The 21625-nt window shown below is 50.7% G+C and overlaps 2 protein-coding genes across 2 annotated transcripts; both read right to left on the bottom strand.

Moving 5' to 3' along the window:
* Nucleotides 1-785: 785 nt before the first annotated feature.
* Nucleotides 786-7640, bottom strand: LOC122892313 (polycystic kidney disease and receptor for egg jelly-related protein-like). The gene has a single exon (XM_044228611.1). It carries the CDS (start codon nucleotides 7638-7640, stop codon nucleotides 786-788), a length of 6855 nt encoding a protein of 2284 aa, XP_044084546.1.
* A 4205-nt stretch (nucleotides 7641-11845) lies between these two features.
* On the bottom strand, nucleotides 11846-21130 carry LOC122892312 (polycystic kidney disease and receptor for egg jelly-related protein-like). The gene is made up of 3 exons (XM_044228610.1): nucleotides 21102-21130; nucleotides 17332-18608; nucleotides 11846-15873 (listed from the first exon to the last, which is right to left on the bottom strand). Exons 1-3 carry the CDS (start codon nucleotides 21128-21130, stop codon nucleotides 11846-11848), a joined length of 5334 nt encoding a protein of 1777 aa, XP_044084545.1.
* Nucleotides 21131-21625: the final 495 nt, after the last annotated feature.

Below are 21625 nucleotides of genomic sequence, written 5' to 3'. Positions count from 1 at the left end.
AGTCAATATAGAGAACACTTCCTATCTCTCGGTGTGAGCCCACGGCCCCAGACAGACAGACACAAACACACAAACACACACACACACACACACACACACACACACCCTTTTGTTCTTGAACAAAATTCATGTCTAATGGCCAGAAAATATTATTACATTTCACAGCTTTTACTGGCAGTAGCCCTCAGGAGTAGATGGCAAGCTCAGACTCCTGAGCTTCAGGTCCAATCCCTAAATTCAAAAGCTGGAAAACAGATCCTGATCTTGGCACCAGGTCCCTCTAGATCTGGCCAAGCTAAAAGGTCCGGGGTGGGGGGGGGCAGTGTGATGGGGAGGATGGGGAGTTGGGTGGGGTTTCCCAGGCCTGGTCTGCAAAGGGAACCCCCAGAGGGACTATAAGAGCCACAGACTCTTGGCTCCCAGCCCCGGGGACACAGTCGCAGCAAGAGAATGCTCTACACTAGAGGGGTAGGGTGGGGACCCTATAGCTCTCTCTCCTCCAACTCGGGGTCTCTACTACTCTAAACTGCTGTGGGCTCCAAGGACACCGAGTTCCCCTCTAGAGGGACATCGGCCCTGGCTCCCACGCTGGAGACCTACCCTACAACCCAGCACTCAGGAGTAGAGGCCAAAGGTGGAGGGAGACACTTCTGAATGTAGGGGTGTGCATTGGGCAGGACACGAGAGGAGAGCACTGATGAGCCATTGAACATTCCTTACATCGGGAGAACCAGCACCGGGGCAGGGGTGGGGGTCTTCCCTGTGGGTCTTGACCCTGTCACTCATCACACAACAAGATAAACCATTTTCTTCCCCTTGATGTTTCTGGTCTTCAGCCCCAGATACCGCCGGCTGTTCTTCTCTGGCTGCCCATACAGCATGTTGACAAAGAACTCTGGTTCATCTTCGTCCCTGGGTTGGAAGGTCAGAAACCTAAACATTGCTCTTAGCTTGCGACACAGATAGGTCATTGCTTCCGCTTCGTCTGATGGTTCTTCATACACGGGCTGCTTCATTTCCTCATAGGCAGACAAAATCACGGCCTGAAACAAGTTGATCAATATGCAGATCATCACCAGCATGAAGGATGAGAGGAACAGGACCCCCAGAACCCTGTTGTTGGAGAACTCGGTGCTCTGAAAGGCTGAAACGCAATAGGAGAATATCGTCTGCGTAGCATGAATCAGGTTACTGTAGTTCCACTCGTGTTGACCAAACGCCAGGTAGCCAAATGCCATGTACACAAAAAAGTACACGGACACCACCAGGGCCATGTGGCAGATGCCGGGAAGGGCCGCTTGAATGGCCCTCTGAGCCAGGCGCACGTCATAGAAGATTCTGGAATACCTGAGGGTCTTCAAAATGGTCAGAAATAACAGGAAACCCAAAATGATCCTCATGGCGTGATCTACTTGAGAAACCGCATGAAACGGAATGAAATCCTCAGGGTGCGACAAGTAAAAGCGAATTATGCCAGTGGCCAAGAAGTGCTTCCTAAAGAAGAGCACAATCAGCACAGTAAATATGCATTTCAGAGCAAAGTTGAGCAGATTATACACACTTCTCACGTACGAGGCCCTTTCTTGCATGATGATATAACCCTCATCGACCACATAGGCTAAAAAGAAAATGAGAATGGCCACATACAAGTAGATTTCGGCGGAAGTCTCCCTGTCGAAATCAGCAAGCGAGAAGGAGTGCACGGATAGGCTCGTGTTCACAACTCCTAACTGAGACGCCTCGAAAACGACAGAAATGCTACAGAACAGACTGACGTCTGGGTTGAAGGTGGTCAGCTCCAGAATCACGGCCCACGTCTGCTCATCAAGCCACTCGCTGCTCTGGAGTTCCCTGAGCCTCACGGTGGAATTAAAAGGCTGCTGCTCTGGGAAAAAATAGAACGCATAGCCTCCCGACCCGTAGGTGTGTAAGAGTCCGTGGGAGACGTACCCCCAGATCTTCTCTGGAGGCTTGTAAGTAAACCCATCGGTATTCTTATCCTCAGGCCTCTTGAGAACTTTGTTCCAAAGGCCAGAGTAGCTTCTGGTGTCTTCCGGGTCAGTGCCATAGCTGGGATGACAATGGATTTCTCTTCCCATGCTGGTCTGGGCAAAGTTGGCAGGCAGGCAGAGTTTATCGCCAGGTCTTGCCCTCACCTGCCTCAGCAGTGGAAGCCCCAGGACTTTAGAGGAGCTGTCGGGCAGAATGGCTGGATTCGGGTCATTGTGGACCAGGGGCACCAGCACGCTGTTCAGCCACCTGTAGATGTCCTCCAGCTTGGTCACCGAGCCGAGATCCACAGAGAACCGATCGCGAACAAACTGGTTATAGTAAAAGCTGTCCGTGTGACGCAGGAGGGCGACGAGGCTCAACAGGAGGGCTAGAAAGATGAAGTGAGTCAGAACGTAACACAGGAACAGGAAAGCCCTTCTCTTAATTGCCTTCTTCCTCTTGAATATTAGGATTTCGTCTTCGGTGAGGGGCTGGTACATCCTCGATCTTCGGAGCTCCATGATCATCTGGTGTCGCCTTTTCCTTTCTTCTCGGTTCATCGTGCCGTGAAGCTCGATCTCAATATAGCGGTACTTGCTTGTCCATGAAAGGTTTTTACAATACTTGCGCCTACCAGCTCTGAAGCCTGACAAGAGTATAATTTTGCATGGCTGCACCAGCAAAACAGACAGACAGAATGAACAAAACGATGCAAAGAGCCAGTCCATTGACTTTTCATAGCTATAGCTCAGTCCATAAAATATGATGAAGAACGAAGATATACTGGATGTGACGAACACCAAGCACCACGCTACATAAAGGCAACACGGAGGCAGAACGACCCTGCTCTTCTCCTTGGGTTCGACAGGACCTGCTTGGGGAGAAGGCTCTGTAGAAGCAACAACCTGATTGTTATTTGTGTTTGCGTTACTGGCATTTTTATTTTGTCCCTGCGTGCGTGTGACCGTGCGCTGTCCTTTCTTTTGCCGGCGCCCTATCGTAGTGAGCGCCTTGGCAGCCTTCGGAGCTCTAGATCTCTTCCCAGTTGGAGGCTCCGAAGCCTTCTTGGTCGGTACATGCGCACTTTCCTCAACGTGCCACTTTTTCAGAAATTCCTGCCAGTGTGCATGTTCTTGCTCCAAGGAATCACTCCGGGGAGACACCGTTTCTAGAGTCACACGAGGTTCCCTCTGGGAGTAGGTGAAGAGAAAAATGATCAACATTTGCAGAGGGAGTGCAATTAGCACACTTTCCAGCCCTATCATCATTGACCTGACATAGCTCCCCTCTCCTGACGCCATTCCTTCTGTTCTGTTGAGATTAAAGAACATAATATTACACAGAAGGGAGGCCATCAGCATTGCCAAACAGCAGGACAGTCTCTGCAGCCGATTGAATGGGGTATCAATGATAGTGGAGAAAATGGAGAACCACAGGTGATCTCTCCCCATCCTGTAAGCTGATTCTATCAGGAAATAGTCCTTTCTGTTGATAGGCTGGTCTGGGTCGGTAACAAGAAATGTTCTGTCCAAAGAGGTGTCAATACAAAGCCATTCCCGGCATAAAAACAGCCAGATGTGTCGGCTGAACAGATTTTCTACCTTGACTCTGCTTAGATACCAGCTGGGGGATTTGCCCTCATTGTTGTGCCACACACGAATGGAATGGATGTCCCCCAAGTCCCTTTTCGTGGTTAGGAGAAAAGTGTTGATGCCTCCCCGGTAGAGGGTTGTAAAATGCGGATGGCTCAGACAATGCACATCGCTGGCACCTTCCGTTCCCATAAGTTGCATGAAGACATCGGCCCTGGTCCCTGCCCGATAACGGCTTCCTGTAAAAACAGTCACGAGGTAACACACCTTATCATAAGGATCATTATCAAGTAGAATTATCACGTGTAGCCGAAGATACTGATCTGTTTCATCTTGCAGCAAAGACCAGAAAGCTAGGATTATGTACATCAGCATAATGAAAAGTACAGTGAAGAGCGTCACATAGTTGCGGGTAACACTGGTGATGACCTCCAACCGAAGATCTACAGGATTAGGGACCACAATCACGTTAGTCGTCAAAAAGTGGGTTTGCAGGTGCCGGCTGGCTTGTTTTATTAGATCCAGCTGCCGCCGGACCCTCCTTGTGCTTTGGCAGATGCAGTGCACTCTTCGCCACGTGGTCCTCTCTCCGAGAACACAGGTATCTTCTCTCCAGTCGCTCTGGATCCCATACATGTCTAGGCAGTGAGCGCTGAAAAGAGCGATTCTCACGAGCTTATCATTGGCTGCCATGACAAAACGAGGTGCCTGCAGAGCTATGACCAACGTGCACTCAGACGAACCGCCTCGCTGAGCTATGACTTGCAGCAGGGACGCTGGAAGGCAAACCACGCGGGCCTCCCTAACGGCACAGGCTGAGTCAAACAGGTCACTCTGGTTGGTCATGGGAGGAATGTCATGGGGCACAAGGAAGGTGGCGACCAGAGCAGTGGGGGAAATTTCACTGCCGGCGTACACCAACACCGTGAACAACACGGTCACTTCGGTCACAATGTGGACCAGCAACTCCTTCACTACACTGCTGTCCACCTCAACCCTAAACTTCCCTGTTGTCCTTTTCAAGGACTCATCAGCTCCCTCGGTCTCACTCTCCGGTCCCACTGTGAGGTTAAAAGATGCAAAGCTCAAGTTTTTTCTGGCGATGTACACTTCTGCTACATCAGGCATGATCTCGACCACGTCGCCGTCAGGTGTGGTTCCTGTCATCCTGAATCCAACCACCTCTGCCGAACAGCTTTCCTGATCATTCATCCAAGGAAAGGGATCATCTGCAAACTCACAAAACATGGTGGAAATCGGGGCGTTTTCAGGTAAACTAGGAATATTGCTCACATTTAGCATTGGACGAAAATAGCGTTGACTGTTTTTCTCATTCTCAAAGATATCGGTAACATCCCACCTTTCAGTTTTCCTGACATACACGTTAAGGCTGGAGGCCGTCATTGCGGTGGTCTCGTTCCCTGGTACTTTACCCTCCAGTACTGTGTCTGCTAGTGATTCCAACACGTAGAAAGGCTCATCAACTACTTCATAGCTAACAGTCAGTTTCAAGATATTAGACAAAGTTGTTAATATCCCAGTGCTCACAGTTTCTATTTGTTCAGAGCGAACGTGTGAATCCTTCTGTCGAGACTGCTGTAGGGCTCGATTTGCTAACCAAATCCTCACTGTGGCCAGTTTCTGAGCCATTCGAGTGAATCCGGCGGTCGTCTGGGTTAACTCAGTAACACTCATGACTACCTGGCTAATTTCCACCAAAGTGCTATTGGGAAGAATGAAAGTCTGGTTGACAAGGTATTCCCGGAGTCTGGCTTTGTCAGCTTCCAAACTTAATTCAGGTTTCATGTTATTCAAAACAGAAGCTGCTATATATATTAAATAGCCTGCAGGTAGAAATTCCTGGCTGTCAAGCAAAGTAGAAAGCGATGAATTTGATCCCATGGTGAAATTGAATAAGCGATCGAGCACGCCCTTCGCTGAGATTTTATCCGTAGGGGCATGTACGGTCGCATACAAAGTTGCCTGAGAAAAAGCTCCTAGAGAGTCATACACCTGAACAGATATCTTCATGGCATAATGATTAGCCAACACACCCACAGGGAGAAAGGAAGGGGGCGATGTGGGCTCATTCCCCAAATACAGGATGGCCCCCAAGGTGTTCTCTTTTACAGAACTGATCTGACCAAAACCATACAAATCAGAGACTACCATTTTGTATGTAAGTGGGATGTTCTTATCCTTAAAATTAGAGCACCGGATGACAAACCTGGTAACAAAGGCAACTCCTGTGGCTGGATTAATGCTGCACTCTCCGGTTTCAGGGACATGGTTGATAACAAACGGGTGCTTCAAGTCCACATTATGCCCACTCCAAGTTGCTAGATGCACAGAAGCCCAAAACTTAGCTTCAGGAAAATCCTTCAAAGCAAAAGCTTTTATAGACAAATGAGCCCCATTCCTCCCTGTTGTGGTGTGTTTCGCCCAATCAAAGTTTACCTCACCCCCTAGAGATGACAGAATCGACCATTTATACTCATCCTGGCTTGTTGAACCAGTTGTGCAATTGAGAAACAAAGAAAATCTGGCTGAAATACCCAAAACGGCATCACAATTTTCAATACACGAGATGTATGCTGCGGGGGCTGGTCCTTTGAGCACGTGGACCTTTCTATCAACATGGGCTTTCCTATCACCCTTGCGGATCACCATTCTGAAGAAATACACACCTCCACCTTTCAGTGTTCCTGGCTGAAGTGTGAGGACAGGGCCAGAGGCCTCCTTCCAGTTCAGATTAGTCTGCTTTGGGGTGCAGACGCTGTTGCTCATCACTGTGATTTTATGTCCCTGGTAGTTTTTTGGATCCGTGGTACAGTACCAAGAAAAACGGAGTCCCCGCGAAGGACTGTCCGAATCTGGATCAGACGACCCTGTTCCATCCAGAATCAGCTGATCTGTGAATTTGATTGTTATGTTGGGACCCCCAGCAATAACTGCTTCTAGGTCACTTCTGACGATGCTGACATACATGAAATCTGAGGCTGAGGCCTGAGGCCTATTTGGATTCACGTAGATATCAACTACGAATCTCATCACATACACCCCCCAAGGTAAAGATTTTGGCGGGATATGTAGAAATGTAGGCACCCTCCCTGATTTCATGATTGGTATATCCAATGGTCTGTACCACAGAGGCAGATCCTTTACAGAGGGCACGGAATAGAGCTGCCAGTAGGAAACAATTAACGTGGACTTCGGACAGTTGTACTTGTAGGTGGCATTGAGGGTGGCCTCCATCTTCCTGGTCAGCACCAAGGGTTCGCCATCCTTGTTCCTATTGATCTTCACCATGGTGATCTCACAGGGCACTTCTGGGGATACCTGGCAGGACACGGAAGACTGTATGGCTTGAGGCCCATCCGAGGTGAGAGCTTCCAGGACAACAGGCGTGGGCCCATCCGTGGGACACTGCGTTTGGGCCACGAAGCCGGCGGAGGGGCGAGGCCCTGCGGCCGGCAGGTCGGAGGTGGAGCGGCGGGGGCGCCGAGGGCCGGCGGGCCGCAGCGGCACGAGCCAGAAGGTCCACTCCGGGCGCCCGAGCGCGCGGGGCAGCGCGGTGCGCCACAGCAGGGACAGCCGGCCGCGGCGCGCAGACAGACGCAGGTGCACGAGCGCGGGCGCGGCGGCCAGGCGCGCGCGCAGCAGGACGCGCAGCAGGACACAGAGCGGGCGCGCGGGGCCGCGGGGCAGGCAGAGGCGGCCGCCACCGGCCAGGATCACGCCGCCGCCAGGGGCCGCGCGGGGCCGCAGGTGGACGCGGGCGCTGCCGGCCGGCTCCCCGAGGCCGGGGGCGGCCCTCCAAGCGCGCAGCGCGGCCGCGTCTCCGAGGGCTGGGCCGCGAGTCCGGGCGGCTGGCGGGGGGCGGCGGGCCGAGGCGGGATCCTGGCGGCGGAGTCCGGACTCTGGTGTGGCGGTCGCACGGGAGATGGGGATGGTAGCCAGGGCCGCGGGAGGAGCGGTGGGCCGCCGGAGGGGGCTGTGATCTAGGCCCATGTCCAAGGCCAGGAGGAGGAGGAGGAGGTCTGGCCTGGGCCTCATGTTGCCACCTACCTGGGCACCTCAGACTGGCAGCCCCAGGCGATGGGGTCTGGCTAACTGTCATGGGGGTCTCGGGCCAGAAGGAGTGTCCAGGTCATGGGTCACGACCCTGGAGCATGGAATGGGGTGGACTTCTGCGGTCCCCCTCCCTCTCCCTGCTCCTGTAGGCTTCTAAGCAGGAGTGTTCATGGAATTAAGGTTCCCCAGGCTCGCAACAGCCTGGAAAGGCCCCGCCTTAGCTGGCATCCCCTTCCCTGGCAAAAAAACACAGTGTTGTGACCTGCCTGAGAGCCCAGGGAAGTCTGAGTCTAGGGTTCTTCATTTGCTTTTCCTACTTTCTTAGGATGAAACCCCAAGTCCTTTTCTTTAGATCTTTTTCATTTCTCTAGAATCATTTAATGCTGTAAATGTCCCACCAAACACTGCTTAACTGCCTCCTGCATGCTTGCCTAGTTTAGTTATCATTCAGTTTAAACTATTTCTACTTGCCCCTGATTGGGTTTTGAACCATCAGTTCAAATGGGTTGTTTAATTTCCCAGTATTTGGAGCTTGTGCGCAATCTTACAGTTATGCTGGTTTCTAACTTAAGACTGTCATGGTCAGAGAATACATTCCATCTGATTTTGAGCCTTTGCATGGACTGAGACTTGCTTGAGATCCCATACAGTAGAGTGGTCTACCTTGCTGTATGGTCCTGGTGCCCTTAAAAACAAGGTGTGTCTCCCGTCACTGGGTGGGTTGTCCTACAGACATCAACTAGATCAAGAGAGTTGGTACCCGAGTGTTTCATCTTGTGTGTCTTCCCTGGGTTTTCTCTAGTTTTTCTATCAGTCGGTGAGAGAGGCTGTTACTCTCTCCTGTGCTGACTGGGAAACTGTGTCTTTGACCCTTTCTTTCCGTCCATCTTTGCTTCATGTCTTTTCAGGCTCTATTAGATGGATACACATTTGTGTTACATCCATGTGAATTGGTCCTTGTCTCGTGATGAGATGTTTCTGTTGATCTCAGTAATCATCTCTGTTTGGAAATCTGTTTCACCTGATGTTTGAATGCCAGATGTTGATTGTATCTGAATAAACCTGGAAAATGAAATAAAATAGCCACACTTGCCTTCTTATGCTTACTGTCTCCATGCCATATTTTCTTTCATTCATTTCCTTTTCAGTTTGTGTATGCCTTTATACTTAAAGTGATCTCTTGAAGGCAACATGTAATACGGGTTTTTTTTTTAAGATTATTTGTTTGACAGAGATCATGAGTAGGCAGAGAGCAGGCGGGGTGTGGGGGGGCAGGCTCCCTTCTGAGCAGAGAGACCGATGTGGGGCTCGATCCCAGGATTCTGGGATCATGACCTGAGCCAAAGGCAGAGGCTTTAACCCACTGAGCCACCCAGGTGCCCTGTAATAGGGTTGTTTTTTTTTTATTTTTTTCTTATCCTCTCTCTCTGACTGCACCATCCCAAAGGATAGGCCATTGTGAGGTCACAAGAAGGCAACCATTGCAAGGAAGGGAGATGGCCTTTACTGAGAAGCGATCATACTGACACCCTGAGCCTGGCAGTGGGGCTCCAGAGCTGTGAGAAATAAATCCATGCTGTTCAGACAGCGCCCCACTCCACCCCCCCGCCCTGAGATATTTTGTTTTAGCAGTCTGAGCTAAGACAACCGGAAATGTCGGGGCTGAAAACTCATATTGGGGTCATCAGAGGCATGTAGGGTAGAGGCCCGGATGGAGAAGGAGACAGACTCTGGCTGCCACCTGTCCTTAGGGGTGAGGTGGACAGAGACAGGCAGTGGAGCAGAAGGGAAAGCAGGAGGGTGTGGTGTCCTGGAAGCCAAAGAAAGAGAGGATTCAGGAAAGACACAGTGTGGCCTGATGGGTCAGAACACCTGATGATGAGGAAAAGCCTAGACTGCTGACTCCAGTCCCCTCTCACCACCCCCCAACACAAACTATGGCACAGGAGTCCCCAGGTTTAGGCCAGCGCCAAAGGCAGGAATGTCTGTGCCTAACCCAGGCAACAGACGAGATAGGTACAAAAGGAGCCCTGTCCTTCTCCATGGACACTTTAAAGCAATGGCGCTGTGATCCATGGCACCCTTGGTGATCTGAGCCCCAGTGACCCGGCCCTCCGGAGCCTGCCCTGCTCCAGCTTCCAGAGGACCCTCTGGCCCGGGGGGGTACATGCCCCAGTCTGAGACCCCCTCTTCCCTTGTGCCTCCCCAACATGCCCCTCTTGAAGCTCCATGACCCCTACGTATCCCAAGCACTGTGCTGCCCCTAAAGCCAAAAGGCCTGGGGACTGGGCCTTCCTCATTTGGGCAATTGAGAATTAAGGATGATACAAGGCATTTTTGTAATCCTGGGAATAACACAGGTTCCGGGATGTGGACAGAGGGGAGCTGAGGAAACACTCTGATTTTCTTACTAGCAGATAGGACCTCTGGGTGTTTCCAGCAAGAGCTATCCTTGGACCACAGCCACGATTATATACTGAGAACTTTATTTTGCGTGTCTGCCCACAAATGGATCATCTGGATGACGCTTTAGATGTACGACCGATAACCACTAAGATACATGACCTTGTCTCTACAATAGTGTTCAAGCCCTAAGACAGGCTACACAAGTTAGGACAAGGACTAAGAACTATGGGAAATACTGTAAGAGCAAACCATGGTCTTTGGCAGAAAATAAAGTTAATTTTGAATCTGAGCTCCCTACCATTGGTAATATAAGAAGAAAACCAATCCAAAGCATTAGCAATATCTCAAAGTATTTTTTCAGTGGATTCCCAAGGAAAGCACATGTTTACAGATAAAAAGAGAAGGACATGTGGGGGCTCAGTCAGTTAATCTCTGTCTTCCACTCAGGTCATGATCCATCCTGGGATCTAGGCCTGCTTCCTGCTCCGGGCTCAACACCGATTTGCTTCTCCCTCTGCCCTTTCTCTCTCTCTCTCTTTCAAATCAATAATATCTTAAGAAAGAGAAGAAAATCCAAATCTGACCTTCAGGCACTCTTGTGTGAGTGGCATGGAAAGCACATGTGTGTGTCTGGGAGCCATTCCAGCACAGCTCAGGACCACAGTGGCGCCCAGTGAATAACAAAGCCTTGGGACAAAGTTGTCTCCCAGCTGCTTGGGTTGTCCCCCTTCACTGGCTCTCCATGGGAAAGGCAATATCCACCTGTACATACACCCCTCACACAGAAATCGCGGCAAGTCCCACAGGAGCAATCTCACATTTAATTCCGATAAAGCTTAAAGTGGCATCTACATCAATGAACATGCTTCTGAGCAGAACTGTAAGAGTTGCGAGCCATATTGCTCTTAAACAATAAACCACATTTTCTTTATTATTCTGCAGTAATCCACCCCGCTGTAAATTACCCAAAGCCCAAGACCTAGATGGACAAATTCTTACACTCAATATAGAGAACACTTCCTATCTCTCGGTGTGAGCCCACGGCCCCAGACAGACAGACACAAACACACAAACACACACACACACACACACACACACACACCCTTTTGTTCTTGAACAAAATTCATGTCTAATGGCCAGAAAATATTATTACATTTCACAGCTTTTACTGGCAGTAGCCCTCAGGAGTAGATGGCAAGCTCAGACTCCTGAGCTTCAGGTCCAATCCCTAAATTCAAAAGCTGGAAAACAGATCCTGATCTTGGCACCAGGTCCCTCTAGATCTGGCCAAGCTAAAAGGTCCGGGGTGGGGGGGGCAGTGTGATGGGGAGGATGGGGTGTTGGGTGGGGTTTCCCAGGCCTGGTCTGCAAAGAGAACCCCCAGAGGGACTATAAGAGCCACAGACTCTTGGCTCCCAGCCCCGGGGACACAGTCGCAGCAAGAGAATGCTCTACACTAGAGGGGTAGGGTGGGGACCCTATAGCTCTCTCTCCTCCAACTCGGGGTCTCTACTACTCTAAATTGCTGTGGGCTCCAAGGACACCGAGTTCCCCTCTAGAGGGACATCGGCCCTGGCTCCCACGCTGGAGACCTGCCCTACACCCCAACACTCAGGAGTAGAGGCCAAAGGTGGAGGGAGACACTTCTGAATGTAGGGGTGTGCATTGGGCAGGACACGAGAGGAGAGCACTGATGAGCCATTGAACATTCCTTACATCGGGAGAACCAGCACCAGGACAGGGGTGGGGGTCTTGCCTGTGGGTCTTGACCCTGTCACTCATCACACAACAAGATAAACCATTTTCTTCCCCTTGATGTTTCTGGTCTTCAGCCCCAGATACCGCCGGCTGTTCTTCTCTGGCTGCCCATACAGCATGTTGACAAAGAACTCTGGTTCATCTTCGTCCCTGGGTTGGAAGGTCAGAAACCTAAACATTGCTCTTAGCTTGCGACACAGATAGGTCATTGCTTCCGCTTCGTCTGATGGTTCTTCATACACGGGCTGCTTCATTTCCTCATAGGCAGACAAAATCACGGCCTGAAACAAGTTGATCAATATGCAGATCATCACCAGCATGAAGGATGAGAGGAACAGGACCCCCAGAACCCTGTTGTTGGAGAACTCGGTGCTCTGAAAGGCTGAAACGCAATAGGAGAATATCGTCTGCGTAGCATGAATCAGGTTACTGTAGTTCCACTCGTGTTGACCAAACGCCAGGTAGCCAAATGCCATGTACACAAAAAAGTACACGGACACCACCAGGGCCATGTGGCAGATGCCGGGAAGGGCCGCTTGAATGGCCCTCTGAGCCAGGCGCACGTCATAGAAGATTCTGGAATACCTGAGGGTCTTCAAAATGGTCAGAAATAACAGGAAACCCAAAATGATCCTCATGGCGTGATCTACTTGAGAAACCGCATGAAACGGAATGAAATCCTCAGGGTGCGACAAGTAAAAGCGAATTATGCCAGTGGCCAAGAAGTGCTTCCTAAAGAAGAGCACAATCAGCACAGTAAATATGCATTTCAGAGCAAAGTTGAGCAGATTATACACACTTCTCACGTACGAGGCCCTTTCTTGCATGATGATATAACCCTCATCGACCACATAGGCTAAAAAGAAAATGAGAATGGCCACATACAAGTAGATTTCGGCGGAAGTCTCCCTGTCGAAATCAGCAAGCGAGAAGGAGTGCACGGATAGGCTCGTGTTCACAACTCCTAACTGAGACGCCTCGAAAACGACAGAAATGCTACAGAACAGACTGACGTCTGGGTTGAAGGTGGTCAGCTCCAGAATCACGGCCCACGTCTGCTCATCAAGCCACTCGCTGCTCTGGAGTTCCCTGAGCCTCACGGTGGAATTAAAAGGCTGCTGCTCTGGGAAAAAATAGAACGCATAGCCTCCCGACCCGTAGGTGTGTAAGAGTCCGTGGGAGACGTACCCCCAGATCTTCTCTGGAGGCTTGTAAGTAAACCCATCGGTATTCTTATCCTCAGGCCTCTTGAGAACTTTGTTCCAAAGGCCAGAGTAGCTTCTGGTGTCTTCCGGGTCAGTGCCATAGCTGGGATGACAATGGATTTCTCTTCCCATGCTGGTCTGGGCAAAGTTGGCAGGCAGGCAGAGTTTATCGCCAGGTCTTGCCCTCACCTGCCTCAGCAGTGGAAGCCCCAGGACTTTAGAGGAGCTGTCGGGCAGAATGGCTGGATTCGGGTCATTGTGGACCAGGGGCACCAGCACGCTGTTCAGCCACCTGTAGATGTCCTCCAGCTTGGTCACCGAGCCGAGATCCACAGAGAACCGATCGCGAACAAACTGGTTATAGTAAAAGCTGTCCGTGTGACGCAGGAGGGCGACGAGGCTCAACAGGAGGGCTAGAAAGATGAAGTGAGTCAGAACGTAACACAGGAACAGGAAAGCCCTTCTCTTAATTGCCTTCTTCCTCTTGAATATTAGGATTTCGTCTTCGGTGAGGGGCTGGTACATCCTCGATCTTCGGAGCTCCATGATCATCTGGTGTCGCCTTTTCCTTTCTTCTCGGTTCATCGTGCCGTGAAGCTCGATCTCAATATAGCGGTACTTGCTTGTCCATGAAAGGTTTTTACAATACTTGCGCCTACCAGCTCTGAAGCCTGACAAGAGTATAATTTTGCATGGCTGCACCAGCAAAACAGACAGACAGAATGAACAAAACGATGCAAAGAGCCAGTCCATTGACTTTTCATAGCTATAGCTCAGTCCATAAAATATGATGAAGAACGAAGATATACTGGATGTGACGAACACCAAGCACCACGCTACATAAAGGCAACACGGAGGCAGAACGACCCTGCTCTTCTCCTTGGGTTCGACAGGACCTGCTTGGGGAGAAGGCTCTGTAGAAGCAACAACCTGATTGTTATTTGTGTTTGCGTTACTGGCATTTTTATTTTGTCCCTGCGTGCGTGTGACCGTGCGCTGTCCTTTCTTTTGCCGGCGCCCTATCGTAGTGAGCGCCTTGGCAGCCTTCGGAGCTCTAGATCTCTTCCCAGTTGGAGGCTCCGAAGCCTTCTTGGTCGGTACATGCGCACTTTCCTCAACGTGCCACTTTTTCAGAAATTCCTGCCAGTGTGCATGTTCTTGCTCCAAGGAATCACTCCGGGGAGACACCGTTTCTAGAGTCACACGAGGTTCCCTCTGGGAGTAGGTGAAGAGAAAAATGATCAACATTTGCAGAGGGAGTGCAATTAGCACACTTTCCAGCCCTATCATCATTGACCTGACATAGCTCCCCTCTCCTGACGCCATTCCTTCTGTTCTGTTGAGATTAAAGAACATAATATTACACAGAAGGGAGGCCATCAGCATTGCCAAACAGCAGGACAGTCTCTGCAGCCGATTGAATGGGGTATCAATGATAGTGGAGAAAATGGAGAACCACAGGTGATCTCTCCCCATCCTGTAAGCTGATTCTATCAGGAAATAGTCCTTTCTGTTGATAGGCTGGTCTGGGTCGGTAACAAGAAATGTTCTGTCCAAAGAGGTGTCAATACAAAGCCATTCCCGGCATAAAAACAGCCAGATGTGTCGGCTGAACAGATTTTCTACCTTGACTCTGCTTAGATACCAGCTGGGGGATTTGCCCTCATTGTTGTGCCACACACGAATGGAATGGATGTCCCCCAAGTCCCTTTTCGTGGTTAGGAGAAAAGTGTTGATGCCTCCCCGGTAGAGGGTTGTAAAATGCGGATGGCTCAGACAATGCACATCGCTGGCACCTTCCGTTCCCATAAGTTGCATGAAGACATCGGCCCTGGTCCCTGCCCGATAACGGCTTCCTGTAAAAACAGTCACGAGGTAACACACCTTATCATAAGGATCATTATCAAGTAGAATTATCACGTGTAGCCGAAGATACTGATCTGTTTCATCTTGCAGCAAAGACCAGAAAGCTAGGATTATGTACATCAGCATAATGAAAAGTACAGTGAAGAGCGTCACATAGTTGCGGGTAACACTGGTGATGACCTCCAACCGAAGATCTACAGGATTAGGGACCACAATCACGTTAGTCGTCAAAAAGTGGGTTTGCAGGTGCCGGCTGGCTTGTTTTATTAGATCCAGCTGCCGCCGGACCCTCCTTGTGCTTTGGCAGATGCAGTGCACTCTTCGCCACGTGGTCCTCTCTCCGAGAACACAGGTATCTTCTCTCCAGTCGCTCTGGATCCCATACATGTCTAGGCAGTGAGCGCTGAAAAGAGCGATTCTCACGAGCTTATCATTGGCTGCCATGACAAAACGAGGTGCCTGCAGAGCTATGACCAACGTGCACTCAGACGAGCCGCCTCGCTGAGCTATGACTTGCAGCAGGGATGCTGGAAGGCAAACCACGCGGGCCTCCCTAACGGCACAGGCTGAGTCAAACAGGTCACTCTGGTTGGTCATGGGAGGAATGTCATGGGGCACAAGGAAGGTGGCGACCAGAGCAGTGGGGGAAATTTCACTGCCGGCGTACACCAACACCGTGAACAACACGGTCACTTCGGTCACAATGTGGACCAGCAACTCCTTCACTACACTGCTGTCCACCTCAACCCTAAACTTCCCTGTTGTCCTTTTCAAGGACTCATCAGCTCCCTCGGTCTCACTCTCCGGTCCCACTGTGAGGTTAAAAGATGCAAAGCTCAAGTTTTTTCTGGCGATGTACACTTCTGCTACATCAGGCATGATCTCGACCACGTCGCCGTCAGGTGTGGTTCCTGTCATCCTGAATCCAACCACCTCTGCCGAACAGCTTTCCTGATCATTCATCCAAGGAAAGGGATCATCTGCAAACTCACAAAACATGGTGGAAATCAGGGCGTTTTCAGGTAAACTAGGAATATTGCTCACATTTAGCGTCGGATGAAAATAATTGTGACTACTTTTCTCATTCTCAAAGATATCGGTAACATCCCACCTTTCAATTTTCCTGACATACACGTTAAGGCTGGAGGCCGTCATTGCGGTGGTCTCATTCCCTGGTACTTTACCCTCCAGTACTGTGTCTGCTAGTGATTCCAACACGTAGAAAGGCTCATCAACCACTTCATAGCTAACAGTCAGTTTCAAGATATTAGACAAAGTTGTTAATATCCCAGTGCTCACATTTTCTATTTGTTCAGAGCGAACGTGTGATTCCTTCTGTCGAGACTGCTGTAGGGCTCGATTTGCTAACCAAATCCTCACTGTGGCCAGTTTCTGAGCCATTCGAGTGAATCCGGCGGTCGTCTGTGTTAATTTAGTAACACTAATGACTACCTGGCTAATTTCCACCAAAGTGCTATTGGGAAGAATGAAAGTCTGGTTGACAAGGTATTCCCGGAGTCTGGCTTTGTCAGCTTCCAAACTTAATTCAGGCTTCATGTTATTCAAAACAGAAGCTGCTATATATATTAAATAGCCTGCAGGTAGAAATTCCTGGCTGTCAAGCAAAGTAGATAGCGATGAATTTGGTCCCATGGTGAAATTGAATAAGCGATTGAGCACGCCCTTCGCTGAGATTTTATCTGTAGGGGCATGTACGGTCGCATACAAAGTTGCCTGAGAAAAAGCTCCTAGAGAGTCATACACCTGAACAGATATCTTCATGGCATAACGATTAGCCAACACACCCACAGGGAGAAAGGAAGGGGGCGATGTGGGCTCATTCCCCAAATACAGGATGGCCCCCAAGGTGTTCTCTTTTACAGAACTGATCTGACCAAAACCATACAAATCAGAGACTACCATTTTGTATGTAAGTGGGATGTTCTTATCCTTAAAATTAGAGCACCGGATAACAAACCTGGTAAAAAAGGAAACTCCTGTGGCTGGATTAATGCTGCACTCTCCGGTTTCAGGGACATGGTTGATAACAAACGGGTGCTTCAAGTCCACGTCATGCCCACTCCAAGTTGCTAGATGCACAGAAGCCCAAAACTTAGCTTCAGGAAAATCCTTCAAAGCAAAAGCTTTTATAGACAAATGAGCCCCATTCCTCCCTGTTGTGGTGTGTTTCGCCCAATCAAAGTTTACCTCATCCCCTAGAGATGACAGAATCGACCATTTATACGCATCCTGGCTTGTTGAACCAGTTGTGCAATTGAGAAACAAAGAAAATCTGGCTGAAATACCCAAAACGGCATCACAATTTTCAATACACGAGATGTATGCTGCGGGGGCTGGTCCTTTGAGCACGTGGACCTTTCTATCAACATGGGCTTTCCTATCACCCTTGCGGATCACCATTCTGAAGATATACACACCTCCACCTTTCAGTGTTCCTGGCTGAAGTGTGAGGACAGGGCCAGAGGCCTCCTTCCAGTTCAGATTAGTATGCTTTGGGGTGCAGACGCTGTTGCTCATCACTGTGATTTTATGTCCCTGGTAGTTTTTTGGATCCGTGGTACAGTACCAAGAAAAACGGAGTCCCTGCGAAGGACTGTCCGAATCTGGATCAGACGACCCCGATCCATCCAGAACCAGCTGATCTGTGAATTTGATTGTTATGTTGGGACCCCCAGCAATAACTGCTTCTAGGTCACTTCTGACGATGCTGACATACATGAAATCTGAGGCTGAGGCCTGAGGCCTATTTCGATTCGCATAGACGTCGACTACGAATCTCATCACATACACTCCCCAAGTTAAAGATTTTGGAGGGATATGTAGAAATGTTGGCACCCTCCCTGATTTCGTGATTGGTATATCCAAAGGTCTGTACCACTGGGGCAGATCCTTTACCGAGTTCACGGAAAACACCTGCCAGTAGGAAACAATTAAGGTGGAGTATACACAGTTGTACTTGTAGGTGGCATTGAGGGTAGCCTCCATCTTCCTGGTCAGCACCAAGGGTTCGCCATCCTTGTTCCTATTGATCTTCACCATGGTGATCTCACAGGGCACCTCTGGGGATACCTGGCAGGACACGGAAGACTGGATGGCTTGAGGCCCATCCGAGGTGAGAGCTTCCAGGACAACAGGCGTGGGCCCATCCGTGGGACACTGCGTTTGGGCCACGAAGCCCGCGGAGGGGCGAGGCCTTGCGGCCGGCAGGTCGGAGGTGGAGCGGCGGGGGCGCCGAGGGCCGGCGGGCCGCAGCGGCACGAGCCAGAAGGTCCACTCCGGGCGCCCGAGCGCGCGGGGCAGCGCGGTGCGCCACAGCAGGGACAGCCGGCCGCGGCGCGCAGACAGCCGCAGGTGCACGAGCGCGGGCGCGGCGGCCAGGCGCGCGCGCAGCAGGACGCGCAGCAGGACACAGAGCGGGCGCGCGGGGCCGCGGGGCAGGCAGAGGCGGCCGCCACCGGCCAGGATCACGCCGCCGCCAGGGGCCGCGCGGGGCCGCAGGTGGACGCGGGCGCTGCCGGCCGGCTCCCCGAGGCCCGGGGCGGCCCTCCAAGCGCGCAGCGCGGCCGCGTCTCCGAGGGCTGGGCCGCGAGTCCGGGCGGCTGGCGGGGGGCGGCGGATCGAGGCGGGATCCGGGCGGCGGAGTCCGGACTCTGGTGTGGCGGTCGCCCGGGAGTCAGGGATGGCAGTCAGGTCCCTGCCAGGAGACGTAGGCCGTGGAAGGAAGCCTTGACTCAGGGCCAGGCCCAGGCCCAGGCCCAAGAGTAGGAGGAGAAGGAGAAGCAGGGTTCTGGGCCGCATAGCGCTGCCTGCCTGGGTACCTGGAAGCCGCTAACACAATGGTGGGGTCTGTCTAACCGCCACAGGGGGCTCGTGGCCTGGGGTGGGTGGGGGTGGCGCGGGCCATGGGTCACGACCCTGGAGCAAGGAATGGGGTGGGCTTCCGGTGTCCCCTCCCCCTGCCTGCCACTATAGGCCTCCAAGCAGCAGTGCTCATGGAATTAAGGGGGCCCAGGCTCCCAACAGCCTGGAAAGTACCCCCCTTAGCTGGCATCCCCTTCCCCTGGCAAAAAACCACAGTGTTGTGACCTCCCTGAGAGCCCAGGTTTTCTGATTTCTGATTGATTCTGACTATGGTTTTCTTGATTTGCTTTTCCTACTTTCTTAGGATGAAACCCCTAATCCTTGGCTTTAGAGCTTCTTCATTTTTCTAGAAGCAGTTAATGCTGTAAATGTCTCACCAAACACTGCTTAACTGCCTCCTGCGTGCTTGCCTAGTTTTGTTACCATTCAATTTAAACTATTTCTACTAGGCCCTGATTTGGTTTTGAACCATAAGTTCAAGTGGCTTATGTAATTTCCCAGTATTTGGAGTCTGTGTGAAATCTTAAGTTATGCTGGTTTCTAACTTAAGTCAGTTGTGGTCAGAGAATACATTCCATCTGATTTTGAGCCTTTGCATGGACTGAGACTTGCTTGAGATCCCATACAGTAGTGTGGTCTACCTTGCTGTATGGTCCTGGTGCCCTTAATAACAACGTGTGTCTCCCGTCATTGGGTGGGTTGTCCTACAGGCATCAACTAGATCAAGAGAGTTGGTACCCGAGTGTTTCATCTTGTGTGTCTTCCCTGGGTTTTCTCTAATTTTTCTATCAGTCGCTGAGAGAGGCTGTTACTCTCTCCTGTGCTGACTGGGAAACTGTGTCTTTGACCCTTTCTTTCTGTCCATCTTTGCTTCATGTCTTTTCAGGCTCTATTAGATGGATACACATTTGTGTTACGTCCATGTGAATTGGTCCTTGTCTCGTGATGAGATGTTTCTGTTTACCTCTAGTAATCATCTCTGTTTGGAAGTCCGTTTCACCTGATGTTCAATGCCAGATGATATGTTGATTGTATCTGAATAGACCTGGAAAATGAAATAAAATAGCCGCACTAGCCTTCTTATGCTTACTGTCTCCATGCCATATCTTTTTTTCATTCATTTCTTTTCAGCTTATGTATGTCTTTATACTTAAATGGGCCTTCTGAAGCAACATGTAATAGGGTTTTCTTTTCTTATCCTCTCTCTCTGAGTGCACCACCCTGAAGGATAGGCCATTGTCAGGACAGAAGAAGGCAGCCATCTGCAAGGAAGGGAGATGGCCCTTACTGAGAACCGATCACGCTGACACCCTGAGCCTGGCCGTGGGGCTCCAGAGGTGTGAGAAATAAATCCTTGCTGTTCAGACAGAGCCCCCACTCCGCCCCCCACAACGAGGTATTTTGTTTTATCAGTCTGAGCTAAGACAACAGGAAATGTTGGGGCTGAAAACTCATATTGGGGTCATCTGAGGCATGTAGGGTAGAGGCCCAGCTGGAGAAGGAGACAGACTCTGGTTGTCTCCGGTACTTAGAGGAGAGGCGGACCGAGACAGGCAGTGGGTCAAGACGGAGAGTAGGAGGGTGTGGTGTCCTGGAAGCCAAGGAAAGAGGGGATTCAGGAAAGACACAGTGTGGCCTGATGGGTCAGAGAAGCTGAAGATGAGGAAGAGGAACTCGGAGATCATGCTCCTAGCCTGCTGACTCCCTGTCCCCTCTCACCACTCCCCCACCCCCACAACACACACTTTGGGACAGGAGTCCCCAGGCCTGGGCCAGGGCCACAGGCAGCAGGGTCTGTGTGCACCCCAGGCAACAGACGAGATAGGTACAAAAGGAGCCCTGTCCTTCCCCATGGACACTTTAAAGCAATGATGCTGTGATCCATGGCACCCTTGGTGATCTGAGCCCCAGTGACCCGGCCCTCCGGAACCTGCCCTGCCCCAGCTTCCAGAGGACCTTCTGGGCCGCAGGGTCCCATGCCCCAGTCAGACATGCTCTTCCCTCGTGCCTCCCCAACGCACTCATCTCCAGGCCCCTCGGCCCTTACGAATGCCAAGCACCGTGCTGCCCCTGAAGCCAAAAGGCCTGGGGACTGGGCCTTCCTCCTTTGGGCAATTGAGAATTAAGGAAGATACAAGGCATTTTTGTAATCCTGGGAATAACACCGGTTCCGGGACGTGGACCGAGGGGAGCTGAGGCAACACTCTGATTTTCTTACTAGCTGATAGGATCTTTGGGTGCTTCCAGCAAGAACATTCCTTGGATCACAGCCACGATTATATACTGCGGACTTATAAAATATTCCATATTTTCTGTGTCTGCCCACAGATGGACCATCTGGATGAAGCTTTTCATGTACGACTGATAACCACTCAGATACATGACCTTGTCTCTAGAATAGTGTTCAAGCCCAAAGAAAGGCTACACAAGTTAGGACAAGGACTAAGAACTATGGGAAATACTGTAAGAGCAAACCATGGTCTTTGGCAGAAAATAAAGTTAATTTTGAATCTGAGCTCCCTGCCACTTGTAATATAAGAAGAAAACCAATCCAAAGCATTAGCAATATCTCAAAGTATTTTTTCAGTGGATTCCCAAAGAAAGCACATGTTTACAGATAAAAAGAGAAGGGCATGTGGGTGGCTCAGTCAGTTAATCTCTGTCTTCCACTCAGGTCATGATCCATCCTGGGATCTAGGCCTTCTTTCTGCTCCGTGCTCAACACCGATTCTGCTTCTCCCTCTGCCCTTTCTCTCTCTCTCTCTTTCAAATCAATAATATATCTTAAGAAAGAGAAGAAAATCCAAATCTGACCTTCAGGCACTCTTGTGTGAGTGGCATGGAAAGCAC

This window comes from Neovison vison, chromosome 12, assembly GCF_020171115.1.
Source record: "Neovison vison isolate M4711 chromosome 12, ASM_NN_V1, whole genome shotgun sequence".
NCBI classification, from domain to species: Eukaryota; Metazoa; Chordata; class Mammalia; order Carnivora; family Mustelidae; genus Neogale; species Neogale vison.
Note: the sequence above shows the minus strand (reverse complement) of the source record. Positions and strands in the feature narration are given on the sequence as shown.

Coding starts and splice junctions, on each gene's coding strand:
- LOC122892313 (XM_044228611.1), bottom strand. CDS start 7,640: ATGAGGCCCAGGCCAGACCTCCTCCTCCTCCTCCTGGCCTTGGACATG.
- LOC122892312 (XM_044228610.1), bottom strand. CDS start 21,130: ATGAAAAGCTTCATCCAGATGGTCCATCT. Junction 18,609..21,101: donor TTCATCCAGATGGTCCATCT/GTGGGCAGACAC, acceptor GTCTCCTGGCAG/GGACCTGACTGCCATCCCTG. Junction 15,874..17,331: donor AGGAACACTGAAAGGTGGAG/GTGTGTATATCT, acceptor GTGAGTTTGCAG/ATGATCCCTTTCCTTGGATG.